Source organism: Gobius niger (assembly GCF_951799975.1).
Source record: "Gobius niger genome assembly, chromosome: 2".
Taxonomy (NCBI): domain Eukaryota; kingdom Metazoa; phylum Chordata; class Actinopteri; order Gobiiformes; family Gobiidae; genus Gobius; species Gobius niger.
The window spans coordinates 43,468,220-43,486,234 of NC_136853.1; the positions used below are offsets into that span (position 1 = coordinate 43,468,220).

Sequence of the window (18,015 nt, forward strand, 5' to 3'; positions counted from 1 at the left end):
CAAACATCATTACGTTTCATTTTTAAAAACTGTCTTCTTCCCGTCATGAAGCAGGGAGACAGTGGGATGCATCACACACATACTGGTACAAAAGAAAATCTACAGTATGATGAAGTTGTTGTTATACGGTTTTAAAATGGCCACATTATCCCTACCTTGAGCTTGAACTGATGCACTGGGACAGGGGCGGACTGGGACTGAAAAACAGCCCTGGACTCTGACCAGCCTGGCCCAAATTAGCGTAATTGTGCACTTCCACAAAAACATATTTTAACCTCTAACCACCCGCCTTAACCGAGTGCATTTTCCCCAGGTCGACTTTTTATTTTTTTTTTATTGGTATCATCAGCAAAAAGAACTGGAAAGGTGGCCGTAGAAACAGAAGCAAAATCATTATAATATAAATAATAATGGTCCCAAAATTGAACCTTGTGGTACACCATACTCCACGGAATTCCTTTTAGATTCATTTTTTTTAATATACTGGGCTTTACCCAAATCTAAAAGCTTCTCGCCTGGAGAGCAAAGGAAAGCTAAGACCTACAAAAGTGATGGTAACTTTTTTCATTTTTGTCATATTTTTGTTCATTATTTTTTCCATCATTTGTTGTTTTCTCACGTTTTTTGTAGTTTTTTTTGTCCGTGTTTTCCTCATGTTTTTGTTGCCTTTTTCATCACATTTTTTGTCACTTTTTGTTGCTTTTCCAGCACATTTTTGTTGTGTTTTCATCCTCTTTTTCTCGCTATTTTGATGCTTTTCTTTTTAGCTTTTCGATTTGGGTAAAGCTCAGTTGAGGCGGGACCGGTGGCCCTAGAGCCAGTGGCCCTTCTGTACATATGGCCAGTCCGTCCCCGTACAGGGATAAGAAAACTGTAGGGACAATCTCTGCAAGCACTTGCTCTCAAAGAGGTAACAAGAATTATTAATTATTGTTGACAAAAAAGATACCAAGATTCTTATTCTAGAAGGAATTTTAGAAAAAAAACATCCAATTTATTTTGTCTTTGAATAAATAAGTTATCACTGAAAAATGTTGCCTTGTTATTTGGTTTCAAAGCTTCCAAATTCCGGCAAGACATCAATAAATCTCTTTAAAAAATGGTAGAAGACTGGAAAATTGTACCATATAAAGTGTGAGAAATTACAATGTGTCATTTAAAACGATGGAGCAACTTTGAATCAGTTAATAACAAAGCAGCTTATTGTGTGGATGAGGAAACATAATCATTTCCAGGTGACAGTTTACGACATCAAACCGACCCAAAGCCTCATAATGGAAAACTGAATCATGTAAACAATATTTTTACTTAATTTTAGGGCAAACTCAACACAAATGTGGACCGGGAAACATCCTTTGTGTTGACAGAAACATGTTTGCCGTAGTTTTGCACACGTGTTTCACTGGACGTGCCCTTTGACCTCTTGTTAATAATCCCCTGACTTCGCTGCAGATGTGTGTGATCCGAGTGGTGCAGACCTGTGTGCTGAGCGTTCTCCTCTCGGCCCGGCTCCTCCATGACCAGGTAGCTCTTGACCACCTCCCTCAGCGTCTGATAGGCCTCCTCCCAGTCATCTGCACACAATAACGATAATAACATGGGGTTTGCGTGGTTTGCGTGGGGGCCACCAATATTTCAGGATGGCCAAGGCAAGGCAAGGCAAGTTTATTTGTAGAGCACAATTCATACACAAGGCAATTCAAAGTGCTTCACAGTTGCATAAATATAAGAAAACAAATACAATCAATAAAAACATCAACATAGAATTAATCAATTACAGTAAGAGGCAAGAGTGTAGATAAGATTCTTTCAGTTAAATGCATTTTTAAGTCTTGTTTAGATTCGCTCTGTCTTGAGCACTATTTTTAAGTCTTGTTTTGACTTGCTCTGTCTTGAGCACTATTTCGCTCTGTCTTGAGCACTATTTTTAAGTCTTGTTTTGACTTGCTCTGTCTTGAGCACTATTTCGCTCTGTCTTGAGCACTATTTTTAAGTCTTGTTTTGACTTGCTCTGTCTTGAGCACTATTTCGCTCTGTCTTGAGCACTATTTTTAAGTCTTGTTTGTCCTCACCAACTTCATTCACATTCATTCTTTCACAAAGACTTGACTCAGATGTGGCACTTTAGGCTTGGGGAGAGGACGATCGCCATGACAACACTTTTTATTTTGTGTTGATTGGTCAAATATTCGCGGAGAAATACATATTTTCGGGTTGCAACTGAGCTTCTGTCTGTTTATGAAGCCCCATAACGCGAGACGCATTTACGTGTCCGGCGGAAACACGCGATGTTTCTCGTTGATTTAGGTCGGATGTTTTACTCAACAACGATCAGAAAATGGTTGGTCTGCTCGTTCCACAACTTATTTTATTAACAAGTAAAGTGGGAGAGGAAGAGCGGCTTCTGTGCCATGTCCTCTGAGCGCAGCAGTGAGGGGAGGGGCCACACGGGGGGTTTAGAGACTGATTTTCACTAATAAAAACAAAACTACAACAAAGAGTCATATTAATATGCATATGTGAAGATGTTTGACAAGTCTGGAGGCTTCATCTTATCTTATCCCCACCAATAGTAACACCAGACCTATGCCCTGGGATAATAATGTTATCATCATCAGTTTTTATTATGGCTGAGTACCATTAAACGATACCACTATGGCATCAATATTTTACACCTGTTGGGCCCAGGGACTGCACTAAAGAAAGTAACTTGGTTGTTTCAGCTCAAAAAAATGATTCAAATGCAATAGAAATAGTCTTTATGGACACAGTTAACAGTGCTATGGTTCTAGATGACAAATATTTCAGTATAGGCATAGAAAAAAGTATTGTATCATTAAAGAAGTGCTAAGTAACTCTTGCCCCTAAAGGGCATTAGCGCAGCTGCAGGTGTCGTAGCATGTTACGGTATTTTACTCATTAATCGTCCGTGAGAGTAAATACTACGCTGACAGAAAAGGCGAAGGGATAAAGGGATATTGTTCATCCAATTACACAATGGAGATAATTTTTGTCACTCAAACTTGGCTGTAAATACTGTTTAAGTGGCGCTAGCCCGCAGTTAGCTTTGCCCGCTAGCCTGTTAGCTTCTTCTTTGTGATTCCATTAGTGTGTATTGGTGACTCCGGTCCGGTGGCAGTGAAGTTGCAATTGTGGTTTTCTGACCAGAGACACCAGGGGGAGATGAATGACCCCCCAATCATCCCATTAATACGGAAGGGATTTATTAAGGTACTTAGTATTGCTTAAAAGTATTAATATCGAAAGACATTTAATAGTAGATTTTACATTCTGTTGTGGCTATTTGTCCTTAAACTTAAATCAAAAAACAAAAGGTCCAATTTCTCAAATGGCCACTGAGGCTGCGTCGTGACTTTGGGTTTACGCAGGTTAAGAGGTATCAAAATCAAAATGTCCATGCGGAAAAATGCGTTTGAGGAGGTTTATTCACAACAGTAAGCAAGCTCACAGACATATTTCTGCTGCCTCTCTGTAGCTGGTAAAAAACCATATGCCCTCGCAGCCTGAGGTCCCTCCCACCTTGACCCACTTAAGTAATCAACGAAACCCGCAGTGACCAATAACAACGACGTAAATAATTATCTAACTTAGCAGAAATAACAAACAGAAATAATATGCATAAATGCAAAATAAGCAATTTAACTTTAGCAAGAAAGAAAATAAATTAGGCTATAACTTAACTGAAGCCTAAAATAAACAAAAGTACAAAATAGCTCCAACAACCCAGCCCCTAATTGTGACGGAAACTTTCCCACAATTAACTTTAGCATTACAACCAGAGCTATTTTCTAAATGTAGCCTAAGCTAGAATCTTTGCATCTTCACTTTCTCCATGCCTGAAAGAAACAAATAGATTGAAGACAGAGATAGGAGAGAGAATGAGCTACATAGTCATTTGTTGGCCTCCAAGAGGAGACAGAGCTTGGTTATCGGTCTGTCCAGAACACTGGTCTTCGTTTGGACCTTCACAGAGCGGACCAGTCCTCTTGAGTCAGCTGTGGTGCTCAGAACTCTTCCCATCATCCATGAGCCTCTTGGAGCTGCGGCATCAGCGATTAGGACAATATCTCCTGAGAAGAAGTTCCTTTTTTCCTTTGTCCATTTTTGTCTTTCTTGCATTACAAGCAAATACTCTGATGTCCATCTTTTCCAGAAGAGCTCTGCAATGTACTGCACTTGCCTCCATCTCCTCTTGATGTACAGGTCCGACCTTTCAAACAGGCCTGGTGGCAGAATGGGTTTGCCTTTTAACAGGAGAATGTGGTTCGGAGTGAGTGCTTCCAAGTCATTGGGATCTTCTGAGACCTTTGTTATTGGCCGGTCATTGAGTATTGCCTCTACCTCACAAAAAAGTGTCTGCAGGCCTTCCTCGTCCAGCGTTTGTTGTCCGACAACAGAGGTAAGTACACTGCGCACAGAGCGAATCAAACGCTCCCAAACTCCACCTTGGTGAGAGGCCGCTGGGGTATTAAAACTCCACTTCACTCCTTCCTGTACAAAAGTCCTTTCAATTTTAGAGTGATTTAAAGCAGCTAGAGCCTGCCTCAGCTCCTTCTTTGCACCAACAAAATTTGTGCCGTTATCTGACCTTATACTCGTCACAGGTCCTCTTCTGCAGATAAATCTTCGCACAGCATTGATGCAGGAGTCTGTATCGAGGGAGTGCGCCACCTCCAGGTGTATTGCGCGGCTGCTCAGACAGGTGAATATCACTCCATATCGCTTCAGCACAGTTCTCCCTTTCTTCACTTCCAGTGGTCCGAAATAGTCCACTCCCACATCTGTAAACGGTGCTTTATCAGGCACAACTCTTTCCTCAGGTAAGTCTGACATTTTCTGTTCTCCAAGTTTTCCTCTGTACCTTCTGCACACTGTACATTGTGAGAGAATCTTCCTGCTTGCAGAATTGGCATTTATGATCCAATACTTCTGTCTCAATCTGTACAGCATGTGGTTGTGTCCAGCATGTCCAAGTTGGTGATGAATGTGACGTAATATAAGCTGGGAAACATGCAGATCCTTTGACAAAATCACAGGATGTTTTACCTCCAATGGCAGGGCAGATTTAGACAGACGCCCACCAACTCTGAGGATGCCATCTTTAATGAAAGGATCGAGACGATACAGAGGGCTGTCTTTGGATACAGTCTTTGGATCACGTTTTAGTGAGGAAATTTCACTGCTGAATCTTTGATTTTGCACAAACTGAATTATTGCCCTTTCAGCTTCCTCCAAACGTTCTGGTGTCAAGCTGGATTTTCCAAGTGTGGCTTTGAATTTTTTAAGCTCATTTTGGACATTTTCATTCTGCTTGACCACATATTCCTTTCTCTTTCGGCTCAAAAGTAAATGTCTTTCTTTCAGTTCCAACATCCAGGCCACCGATGTTTTAAGCTTTCTCCAGGATGAGAAATAGTGAATGAGTCGACCAATGGGATTGTCACTGTGTGTTGTAATAACATTCACTTTAAGTTCCTTTTTCACCTCTGGATCATCAGATTGGATGGATGAGGAGTCCAAGTCAAGTTTTGGCCATTCGGTGGGAGGCAAGTGCAAAAAGTCTGGTCCCTTTAGCCATTTTCCTTTTCCAAACTCCTGAGCTTTTAGTCCTCGAGATGCTTCATCTGCAGGATTGTCTTTGGTAAATCTCTTCCAGCTTTGGAGTCTTTGTAATGCAATGCAGCGATTATTTGGTAAAACAGGATCTTCAACTCTGAAAGGTAAGTCAATGCAATGATGTCCATTGTTAAGCACTGTTGTATCCTTCTCAATTTTCATGAATTTAATGTCCTCTCTTGACATCTCAAGTTGTACATCAAATGTTCCTTCATTAAAGTCATGATTGTACTGCTGCATCAACATATTTTCCAAGTGCTCCACAGATATGTGATTAGCAGTTACAACAGTGCATCCTGATTTGACACCAGCACCTCCAGAGTCTCCAGCACGAAGAGGCCCGTTTATGACCCAGCCAACTCTGGTCCTCACTGCATACGGTCCACCACATTGACTGTTTATTAGTTCCCATGGCTCCAAAACTTTGAGACAGTTAGTTCCAATGAGCAAGTCCACATCTGCTTCCACTTCATGTAGCCTAATGCTGCTCAGATACGGCCATTTGGCAACATCATCTTGACATGGCACATTGACTTTAGACACAGGCATTGTTGTTTGTGTCAAAACAGATGGAAGCTCAATAAATTCCTCATTGTCAAGACCAGACACCTCCAAACCGGTTATTACAGTGGTATTAATGGTTTTAGTTTGTCCCATTGTCCTTAATAGTACATTACAGCTTTTGCCTGATACTCCCAGCCTTTCAGCCAGACTTGCAGTGCAGAAGGTACCAGAGCTTCCAGGGTCCAGGAAAGCGTAAGTGTGTACAGCTTTGTTACTTTTCTGACTTTTCACCTGCACAGCCACAATGGAGAAAACAGCAGTGTCCTCTTCACCAGCCCCAATATGACCACACGTCTGCTGCTGCTCTGGTACAGTGCTCACAGTTCCTTTAGAGGTTATCCTGGTAGAATCCTCTTTCTCCACATGCAGGACAGATGGGTGTTTCCTGTGACACACTTCACAATCCAAGCGACTCCTACAGTCTTTGCTTGTGTGTCCATACTTCAAGCACCCAAAACAAACACCTTTCTCCTTTAGAAAGTTAATTTTGTCCTGTTGCGTCTTCCTTTTAAACTGAAAGCACTTTTCCAGAGTGTGGTTGGTGAGATGGCAAAACAGACATTTGAGCTGGTTACTGTGAGCTGAGTTTTCCTTCTCTTTATGTTCATCATTTATTGCATTGATGCTGGTGGCAAAGGTATCACTTTTCCTCTTCTGCTTAACTTGAGTAAATACCTTTGTGTGGCTGGCTGGAGAAACATCATTAATATTTCCAAACAGCGGGTCTGACACAATTTTGACTTGTTTTTCAATAAAATTGACAAGATCAACAAACACAGCTCTGCTTCCTGTTTGCTCCAGTATGTCACATGCCACATTTCTCCACTTATCCCTCAGCTTGTATGGGAGTTTCATTAGGATTGTCCTGAGGTTAGCTGGCATGTCCAACTCCTTCATGTACTTTATATGATGTACTATGTTGGAGCACCCTCTGAGGAACAAAGCAAATGACTGCAGAGCAGCTACATCCTCAGGTTTTATTGAGGGCCAGTTGTTGATTTTGTCCATATAAGCAGAGGAGATTTTGTGTTCACTGCCAAAATGTTCCATCAAAAGTGTCTTTGCTCTTTGGTAACCAGGTTCAGAGGGGAGATGCTGACAACTTCTTACAATGTCTCTTGGCTGACCCCTTGTATACTGTTCTAGGAAATACAAACAATCACTGAAATTTTGAGTTTTATCTTCAATACAATTTTCGAAGGCTCTGAGAAAAGATCTAAAATGCAGAGGGTCACCATCAAATACAGGTATATTTCTCATAGGCAGAGCCGAGGCTGTGTTTTGTTGGACCAACAGGGCAGTAATTTCATTTTGACGCTGCATGATGTTCAAAATGTCTGGAGTGTTGGTTGATTGAATATTGTCATGAGCATTTTGCAAAAACAGTGCTTGAGTACTTTGTCTTTGGGGAACATGAATGACATTTGGTGTGGGCGGTTGTATTACAACATGTGTGGGTTTGACACTGGCAGGGACAGAATTTAATGAGCGCATCAGGGGAGGTTCAGAGTTTTTGTTAATGGGCACAAAACGTTCAGCATTTGGATTTAGTCCATATGTTCCTTGAGTTTCTGACCTTTCCAAATAAGAATTCATGCCATCTGATTCTTTAGAGGCACATTTTGACACTTTTGAGCCACACTTTGAGTTTATTTCCAGAACCTCCAATCTTGCATTTTGCACCTTTAATTCTGCCTCCAGAGCAAGTTGTTCCCTTTCTCTCCTTAAATGTTCCCGTTTTTTCTGTAATTCCTCTTGGTCTTTTTCCTGTTTCCTTCTTAATTCCTCTTGTTCAAGTTTTACTTGTTCCTCCTGTGCCTCCAAAATGTGCTTCTGCGTTAAAGCAGCAATGCGCTCCTCTAATGCTGCTTTTTCTGCTTGCGCTAATATTTTTGCAGACGCACTTGATGAAGCTTTTGACACTTTAGAGACAGTTTTTGAGCGCGCAACAGAACCTTTATTGGATATGCTGTCCCCAGGCCCTATATCAGCTTGATTTTCAGGAGGCTTGATTGGAAGTTCATATGAATGGCCTGCATTTGACAACCAACCCTTGGCATCATCAATAAAGTTTGAAAATACATTTTCCTTTTGTTCAAAATATTTATTTTGTTTTTCCTTTTCATCCTGAGGTAAGTCCAGTGCCACAAACGACAAATGATGTTGTTTAGCTTCATCAACACATGTTATCATTTTATCCAAAAGAGACTTGACTGCATCAATATTGTCTGCAGAATGCATCAATTGATCCATTTGACTCATGTAGGACTTGGCTTGTTTGTATTTCTTAGATCTTTTTTCCTGACACGTTTGTATGAAAAACATCATTCCTTTAACGGTGTAACTTGTGCGCCTTTTAGTGGAAAGCGCCGTGTCACTAGTGACTTTGGATGCAACGTCAGACATTGTACGTTTTTATTGACGTTGTTGGCCAGAGTTATTTGCAAAGAGGCTGGGACACGTACCATGCAGAACTGTTGCTTGATGTTTGCGATGGTTGTTTTTGCGCACGGAGTTGGGTGCGCGCCGTTGTCGTTGAGTGGGGCCGTGAATCAGCTGTTGAGGCTTTGGGCCTGTGCGAATCCAAATTGCGACAATATGGCTCATCCGCACGTACATGCAGCTCCAGTGCTCCAGTGGCGTCCCCGTTCCACGATGCGGCGTCCGGCGAAGTTTTACACAGACGGATGGGTCGGATGCGATGTTTGTGTCCAGCCCGCGCCGCCTCCACCGCTCGGCCCAGCCTTTGTCTTGGTTCCAGCGTCCAGGTGCGTAATCCAGGCTTTCCAGGGGTAATCCAGCAAAATAGTCCAGTTTCCAGGTAAAGGCAGGTTTTTTACTTAATGTAGTGGCTATTTGTCCTTAAACTTAAATCAAAAAACAAAAGGTCCAATTTCTCAAATGGCCACTGAGGCTGCGTCGTGACTTTGGGTTTACGCAGGTTAAGAGGTATCAAAATCAAAATGTCCATGCGGAAAAATGCGTTTGAGGAGGTTTATTCACAACAGTAAGCAAGCTCACAGACATATTTCTGCTGCCTCTCTGTAGCTGGTAAAAAACCATATGCCCTCGCAGCCTGAGGTCCCTCCCACCTTGACCCACTTAAGTAATCAACGAAACCCGCAGTGACCAATAACAACGACGTAAATAATTATCTAACTTAGCAGAAATAACAAACAGAAATAATATTCATAAATGCAAAATAAGCAATTTAACTTTAGCAAGAAAGAAAATAAATTAGGCTATAACTTAACTGAAGCCTAAAATAAACAAAAGTACAAAATAGCTCCAACACATTCCATTCAATTATCATGATTAGTTTTATTTGGTGTATTGTTATTGGGTGATTTAGAGAGTCGACTAAAAGACCATTGGTGGCATAAAAATGTCCTTATAGAGGATATACAGGTTACATTTGCATTGTTTTGACCATTTAAATGAAAAATAATGGTCATACCCTCTCTAGTAAACAACAGGCGATAAGTGCATGTTTATCTATGTCAAGAAATTAAATGAGCAGATCCCTCAAGAAAACACTGCTGTGGTTTAGACACTTTTTTCTAGTATGTTTAGATACTAACAGCACATGTGATCTATTGTGCACCAAATGCTGTGTTTACAATGTAGAACAACAGCCTTAAGGACATACTGTATGTTGTTGTCGCAGTAGGCCTTTAACTCATTTTCAACCTCTGGCAGCTCCCACTGCAGGAGGTTTTTCGGATTTTGACTGTTTTTTCAAGACCCACAGAAAATTTAGGTCTATGTCAACACAAACCCACCAAAAGAAAGATTAGACTCTCTTCTTTCATCTAAAATTTTTTGTTTGTACCTCTTTCCATTCTTTTGTAATTGTCCGTAGAAAATAGGTGAAATCACCCAAAATGCCAGCTGAGAAAAGGAAAGAGCAATGCTGCCACCTAGTGACTCAATAAAATAACTTGTAGTTCTTTTATTGAGTCACTAGGTGGCAGCATCAGGCAGCCCAACTAAGATGTTAACACCATGCTCAAGGCTTTGGTGCAGCTGTTCCCATTGAAGAACCTAATTGACATCTATAGACGTCATTGGCAGTCAATGAGTTAAGACATTAAATAGGCAGATCCCCCCAAGGAAAGCACTGCTGTGGTTTAGACACTTTTTTTCTAGTATGTTTAGATACTAACAGCACATGCGATCTGCTGAAAGTTACTCTACTTCAAGGAAATAATTGAATAACAACAGCCTTAAGGACACACAGTATAGATACAGACGGCATCTCTGGAATCGCCCATATATGGTCATTTTTGAAAACAGTTTTGAAAAAATTAAAATTTTCTCTAATTATTCAAAAACTACTGTAACAAATGCAGAATTATGAATATATTTTTCTACTAAATAATGATACAAAGACATGGGGAGGAGCAAAGTGGTTCAACAGCCCATAAATACATGAATAATAACGGAGAATGCTAACTTGATGCTACATGTTAGCATCGGGCTAATGCTAACGGTTAGCTAGCGCTTGCTACAACTGCCGTTTTTTCACTTCTACTGAACAATCTGTTGCGACAAAATATCCATATGGGCCCGATTTACACTTGACTTTATTTGTGTGATAAATAAGTTAATATTCCACCAGAAAATGGCTAAAAAGAGTGAAAAATTGTGTTTCTCTAAAGATTCTATTTTCCCCCTCGGCGAAGCCACGCTCCCTTCTATGACGAGATGCCGTCTGTATCTATGTTGTTGTCCCTGTAGGCCTTTAGGTCAAGGGCCAGGATCCTAGTCAGTTGGAAGATTAACTTATTGTACATGTTTTAGGTCTTGGAGGGAAACCAAAGCATGGGTGAAGTGAACCAGACACAGTGAAAACATGCCAAGGTTTGCTGCCAGAAATTAAACCTTTGTATGTGGTGAAAACGGAGCCTTACAGTGTGTGTCCTGCCCATTGACACGACAACTGTATCCAATACCAGCTCAATAATCGCAAATTCCAAAGCATGAAGAAAAACAGCACATGTGCCATCGAAAGGTTCGGAGTCAAACGCTGTGGGGCTAATGGCGAGCTCGGCAGAAGTGCATAACGTGATGAGTGTGTTGCCTGTTTGTTCTTGTCATTAAGAAAACAGCCGTCACGTCCCAGCGGCTTCTCGAGGGAATGATGAACTCGACTGCCTTCGCTACACATTGTAAGTGAGTATTAAAGGGGCGTATGGATTACACAGCAGTGCGTTCATCTGTCTGCGGCCACATCAATGTCTGCATCGGGGGGGGGCGAGGAAGTCTCTGCTCGAGAAGAGGAGGCTGGAGGGATGAACGGCTCTCAAGGCTGGTAGATTTGTGTTTGAGGTATTAATCAGGCTAATCCGTTATCTAGCTATTTTGTGCAATAACGTTACGCAATAATTAGATCATCGTAAGAGCAGATGTTACAGAATAGGGCTGAAGGGGGCGGGCGATTAAAATGCATCAGGTGAACACAGTGTAGTTAATGCAATTGAATTTCCAGTATCATTTTAAACTCGAATTCAGTTCAAATTGCACATTTTTAACACACCCAAGAGCTCTGTCTGTAATAACTGAACTAATGCGAGAATCTCATGCAACATGTTTGTAAAGGTTGAAGTTACAGGATTAGCAGGTTTAACCGTCAACACCAGGGGTCTCATTTGGACTGGGGGCCAAAAACGCAAACCCAGTGTTGGTCGGGGGCCGCAACAGACGAAGCCTTTTATATTAAGTCAATTATGATTTATCAACTTTTTATTGTTTGCTACAATATAACTTAAAATAGACATACAATAGCACATCTGCACATGCTTAAGCTTCCAGAGGTTTCCAATCAGCCAAACATTTGCTGAGCTTCTAAATTTGAAATTACAGACTTAGACAATTAATTTTTTTGTAATGAATCCCATTTTGGTTCAGGGCATCTGTGATCTTTCAGGAGTCAGGTCCAGTTTCCGAAATGTACAACAAATGTCATTTTAATTTAGTGTAGAAAAGCCCGACCAGGGACTGGAGCTGATAATGAGCACCAGCTTCAAACTTGTTCTGTACTGTGTTCATTTTCAATGAACCTGTAATATAATAAATACATTAATGAATGTGTCGACTCGGACACTTGTCCAGACTCTGGTGTGTCTGAGATCAGCTCAGTGAGATTCACCTCATGTAAATAATGTGGAGTCACTGACCTCTGACCTCAGGCCTGTCTGTGACCGACAGTTAGAACTGATGGAGCTTATATTTGAATACATTTCCATATTCTCTATTTTTAATGTAACTATGGATCATGTGTTCGCACATGTGTCCTTAATAAAGATTAAATTCATTGACCTGAGAGAAAACGCTCCTCACTTTACTGTTGTTTTAAACACTAATACAATGTGTTCGCTTTGCAAAGTCCTAAAGGTAAATATGGTTAAGGTGTTTTTGTCCTGCTGCAGAGCTGTAGCTTTTCCAGCACATTTAGCTGAACAACTGAAGTTTCTCCTCATGTTCTGACGTCTCCACCTGTTTCAGAAGCTCCTCTCTCTCAGTCGCTGCTTTTAGTCTGTTTCTCTGTCTGCAGAAGAAGCGCCGCATCTCCTTCCCCTGATGTTGACATTCTCGCGTCCGCAGCTGCATTGGTGCTACCGCGTGCTGCATCATGGGAAATGTAGTTCTAACGTGTTTAATGCAATTTACCGGCGGGGCCGCATATAATATAAATAAGAGATTATCTCGCGGGCCGCAAAAAAATTACCTTGTCCCCCGGGCCGCATGTCTGAGACGCCTGCTCTAGATGATACCAAAATAATTGCAAGTTTTACGATTTGTTCCTGCTAATCCAACATCATGCAGTTTTGTGAAATAACACGAGAAAGAGTTATTACTGCGTTATTACTGCAAGAGAGACATTTCACAATGAGAGAAAATACAGGACACCACGAATACTCAGCGTTTTGTCCGGGAAGAGTCAAATACTACTGCCACCTTAAATGAATAATGGAAAACTACCCCAAGCCTATTCCTAATAATAATGTTCACCAACAGAGTACGCACCGGATACAATCACGTTGTCAAAGAAGCCCGGGTGCCGCCTGTTGGTGTTGGCGTACAGCTCGATCCGCGACACGGCCACGTCGATCTGCGCAGGGGAGTACAGGTTGCGATTCTTCAGGTGACCGATGTACTTGTCCACTTGGGTTGGAGTCAGCAGGATGTACCGTGGCTCAAAGGAGCTGTTTCTCAGACTTAACACGCCCTGAGAAGAGAAGATTGTGATCAAGAACCTTTATTTACCGGAGTAATGGCGTCCATAATGACAGCCTTCTTTCACATACAGCAACGATTGAAAAGAAACATAAAGATTATCATCACCTGGCATTTCATCAGAAGACGTAAAATATTAAGTACAACACAATGGTTTTCTTCTAAAAGCTGAAGTAAATAAAGCTAACTCATCATTAGTACAATAAAAAGGCATTCAAGTGCACTAAAACAGATGTTTAAGTTAACAGGTCAATCATATCAGATCAGTGACACATCGCAGCCAGGTTCGACAAAAAAGGAAAGAGAAAACCTGACATGGAGCATATTTCAAAGGTTTATCAGATCGTTTTACGGCCCGATAGCGGCACAGATGTTTTGCACTGACCTCCAGCTCCATGTGCACACAGCAGGCCAGTCCTTCTCGGGCCACCTCCTCCACGGCGTCCCTGGTGAGGCCGTACCGGTGACCCCCATACTTCACCGTCTGGATAAACTTACCCTAAAAGAAGACATTTGGTATTTATTACATCAGTGTACAAAGGCTGAGTCCAGAAGCCAGGCTTTACTGCCCCGACGTTCATCATGATACAACAGGCTACATTTCTGACCTAAAGCAGTCACAATCCTTAGCGTGTTCTGTCAAGATTAACAGCCTCACCTGTGAACTGAACTTTTAACCTTTAGGTCAGGGGGGAAAAATCCCCCCCCCGTGTAACCAGTCACAGAGGACCTCTGGCTCATGTCTGAGCATTTTTATGAGAGCAGTGCAATTTACAAACCTTGTAAACATCAGGTTAAGGTAAAGCCCTGCAACTATTCAACAAGTGTGATCTTCAGTAAAGCTTTGTGGTTAAAACAGACTCTTTGGTTTCACATTCCCTGTGGTACTGACTGGTTTGTACTTGTTTGTATTTGTGTTGCTGATGTGTCTTGTCTGGTCGTATGTGGGGAGGGCGAAGGGTTTTTGTATTAAATCTGTAATGTTGTATGTGGTTTGTCTTTCTTTGTCTTGTGAATCTCATCTTGTCTTCTGTTATGGTTGTCTGTTCCCTGCCAGGAGCTGCAGGTGTAAAAACTCTGGTACAATGCATCAAATGGCAACATCTATGTTATAATTGTACATGGTCCCTTTTAAATAAATAAACTAAACTAACTAAACCTGCAGACAGACAGAGGGGAATCCCCTATATTTGTTACTTTAACACAAAAAGGATAAAGAATGGCTTTTACAAGAAAGTGCAAACGAAACATACATTTATATAATGTGTGGGCAGTCAGAAAGTGACATTAGGCTGTGGACTGTAAAATGGAAAATGAGGAACCGCAGCAAATGCTTTCCAGCTTCCAAAATGAACCCTGATTCACAACAGTAATTCTAAAAAGCATCTGAAATGAGTGCATAAACTTACTTTGAAAATGTGAATAAAAAATGTACTTCAAAATGTGCATTAGAAGGACGTTATTGACACCACTTAGCAACAGATTTTACAAGGAAAAATCCAACATGAGGTGGAAAAAACGTCTTTTACAGGGGACCTTATTGTACATGTTGTTTAGTGGTAAATATTAGGGAATACTGGAGCACCTGATGAAAACCTACCTAGACACGTAGGGTTCTTTGTCATTTATCTTAGTTTCTGTTAAAGGGGGGGTATTATGCAAAATGGACTTTTTCAAGCTTTACATCATGTTATTATGTCATTCCCTCATTAAAAACATGGCTGAAGTGTTGCCTTGGCACATTCACGTATTTTGGAGTAATCTGTAAAAACTCTAATGGCGGCCATTTTAGGGATAGGTTTGCCTGAGTCCTCCAAGGAACGCCCCCACCTCCTGGAGACGCCTCCGAGCTTTCGTCACCAGCCGAGTAACCAACCACTGCTCCTCAGCAGAACCCCCTCCCCACTGATGCCACAGACAGCGTGTGGAGGGGGCGTGTCTAAAGGCTCAGAGGTTCTTAAAGAGACAGAGGCCTATTTCAAGACATTCACTACAGCCATTTTGAGAGAGACATTTTATACAAGGCAGTTATTCTAATTTACTGCATTTACAGACCAACAGAAGGTTTGGTCATCATTGTAGTGGGATATAGACTGGTGCTATGTGATTGAAAAAAGCAGAATACCCCCTCTTTAATAGATCAGGTAAAAAAAAATAAAAAAAGAGAGAGATTTTGCCAGAATATAAACAGGAATAATGAGCACCAATAATGAGCTCTTTGCCCAACGTAAAGACGATCTGATGGTCTTTTACAAACCATAAAGGGAGCGTTACACCATCAGGAAGGAGGTCACCAGGTCAAAAGTGAGAGGTCAGGTTTGAAACACACATGGACTGACCTGGTCCTCACACTACTGTGTTCTTGTGCATATTGTTAGACTTTTTTGCTTTATAATGCTCCATTCATATAAATAACCCAAGCAGAAGCTCCTCATATCAGACAACTCAACAACTGCATTCAAAACAATTAATAATGGCTTCGATTGTGTTTTGCCAAAGGACACACACTGGTCCCAAATTTGTACCTACCCATTATAGTTTGACAAGCATAAATCTGAAAGCACGTCTTATGTCAAAAAGCAAAGTTCTTTACACAGATTCAGCTCATTAGCCCTAATTTTGTTGGGCATAAAGATTGCTATTGCTCTGATTTGGAGTGGTTTGAAGAGATCATGATTGCTCATTACTGGAAAGCCCATTCGAGACGCCAGCTGACACATGAAAGGCGTCGACAAAAGCGGGGGGGGAAGACGGGAAACGGGCCAGCGAGAGCGCATAGCGTTAGCATTAGCCAGTGCCTTTGAGGGGCTAGACAAAAGACATCAATAACAACTTCAAAGCTCGCGCTGTGTAAATCACCGCCTGACCCTCACCTTCATATGTCAGCCTCTTACATAACGCACTTCACAAGGAGGGAAGGAAACCTGCGCCCCAGACCTGGAAACCCCATTTCACTCACTCCGAGAGCCGGTTATCTTCAGCATAAATCTCCCAAAAAAAAAAAGGCAGATTACTCATTACTATAACGTATTTTGCAAAGAAATGCATACTCACACGCTGGAAGGATGAATCTCCTCCAAATTTCAAAACATTTTTGTCTCTTTTGTCAGAATTTTTACCACTGCAAAAGCTGACTTTTGAAAAATATAACCAGACCCAAACCTTACATGAACTATGGGGCCCATTACTTTCAAGCATGGAAGATTCCTTTAGAAAAATGGGGTAAGACCCTTATTATTTATCATTTGTAACAAAATTGTGTCATCTGTTCAGGAATCATATGTGTAAATGTACCTTTGGATGTTACTTAAAGGGGCTGGAAGCAAGTTCGCCATTTTATACTCACTACTGCCACCTCAGGCCATATGTGTAACTGCAGCTTCTATATTAAGCTCATGCATGACGGCAATTCGGGCCGAAGTGACACATTTTTGAGTGACCGTACAGGATTTTAGAGGCAGTTGTGGTGAACAGGTCTGAGCTCATTCTACACATTAGGACATGGCTGGAACATGTAGGGGGAGGAATATACTTAATTTTAACATTTTTAAACTCCTTATAGTCCCTTTAAGTAGGAATTAGATGGCATAAAATGATGGTTGCTGCTTTATATACCTGTGTTAGTACTGTTGTCGTGATGACCAAAACTTGAAGTTGATCTCCCTTAAATGAAATTTCAATAAGGATGACAAATTTCAACTCAATTTAAAAGAAAATAAATCAACAAAAAGAAAGAAAGTGGAGTAAAATAATGGAATGAAACTGGAGAGAAAAACAATAAAACAGTAATTATTGATATTATTAACATAATAATAATATAATGATAATAATAATGGTGTAAAGAGGAAAAAAACAACAACAACGACCATGACATCCCTATGATTATTACTGCTATTCATAGTGCTAAGTGTAACAATGCATTTTTTTTATTATTATTATTTTTTTAAATAAATTTTCTTGTTATTATTATTTGGCTTTATTTCTGTTGGTGTGTTTTGTGGGAAGTGGGCGGGACATGAGAGGAAAAAACGCATAGATTGTCTTGTTTGCAACTTAAGTGAAATAAAAAGATAAGAGAAAAAATAATAATAATAATAACACACACACAAGAGTTGTGATTTTTGTTACCATTTCTTAACATCTACTTCCACCATTTTATCAGGGACGTGCTCCACGAATAGGACATAAAAATCAAATTCTTGATCGCCTCCATCTCAATGTTAATCTATGGGTTTTTTGGTGTCACTTGGACACCAATATGAGTAGAAGTAAACTCTCAAACTATGTCAAAGTTGATCATTTACAGATGTACCTTTAATTGGGAAACCCCCGTCTCTGTGACACATCCATAAACCCAGCTGCACAGTCCGCTCGAGCTGTTTCATAAACCTCAAACACTCTTTTCCTGGCCAATCTTCATTCCAACTCTCTGCTTCTAAAAATTGAAATACTCATAACAGCAAACTCTAAAACTGATTTGTGTCAGCCGCAGCCTTCAAAAACTCAATGTCCAAAAGACTTCATGATCAGTGCGCAATGCTTTTAAATGTAATCATTCATTCTAATGTGTGTGTG

General features: G+C 40.9%; 1 protein-coding gene across 1 annotated transcript in view; it reads right to left on the reverse strand.

Moving 5' to 3' along the window:
* The window catches only part of lrguk (leucine-rich repeats and guanylate kinase domain containing), a gene marked incomplete at its 5' end in the record, with an annotated part of 63,584 nt that overhangs the window by 14,267 nt on the left and 31,302 nt on the right, over window positions 1–18,015 (reverse strand). Inside the window, 3 exons of the mRNA XM_079552198.1 lie at window positions 1,421–1,574; window positions 13,231–13,432; window positions 13,826–13,939. Of these exons, the coding sequence (XP_079408324.1) occupies window positions 1,421–1,574; window positions 13,231–13,432; window positions 13,826–13,939 (470 nt within the window). The remainder of the gene's footprint in view (window positions 1–1,420; window positions 1,575–13,230; window positions 13,433–13,825; window positions 13,940–18,015) is intronic.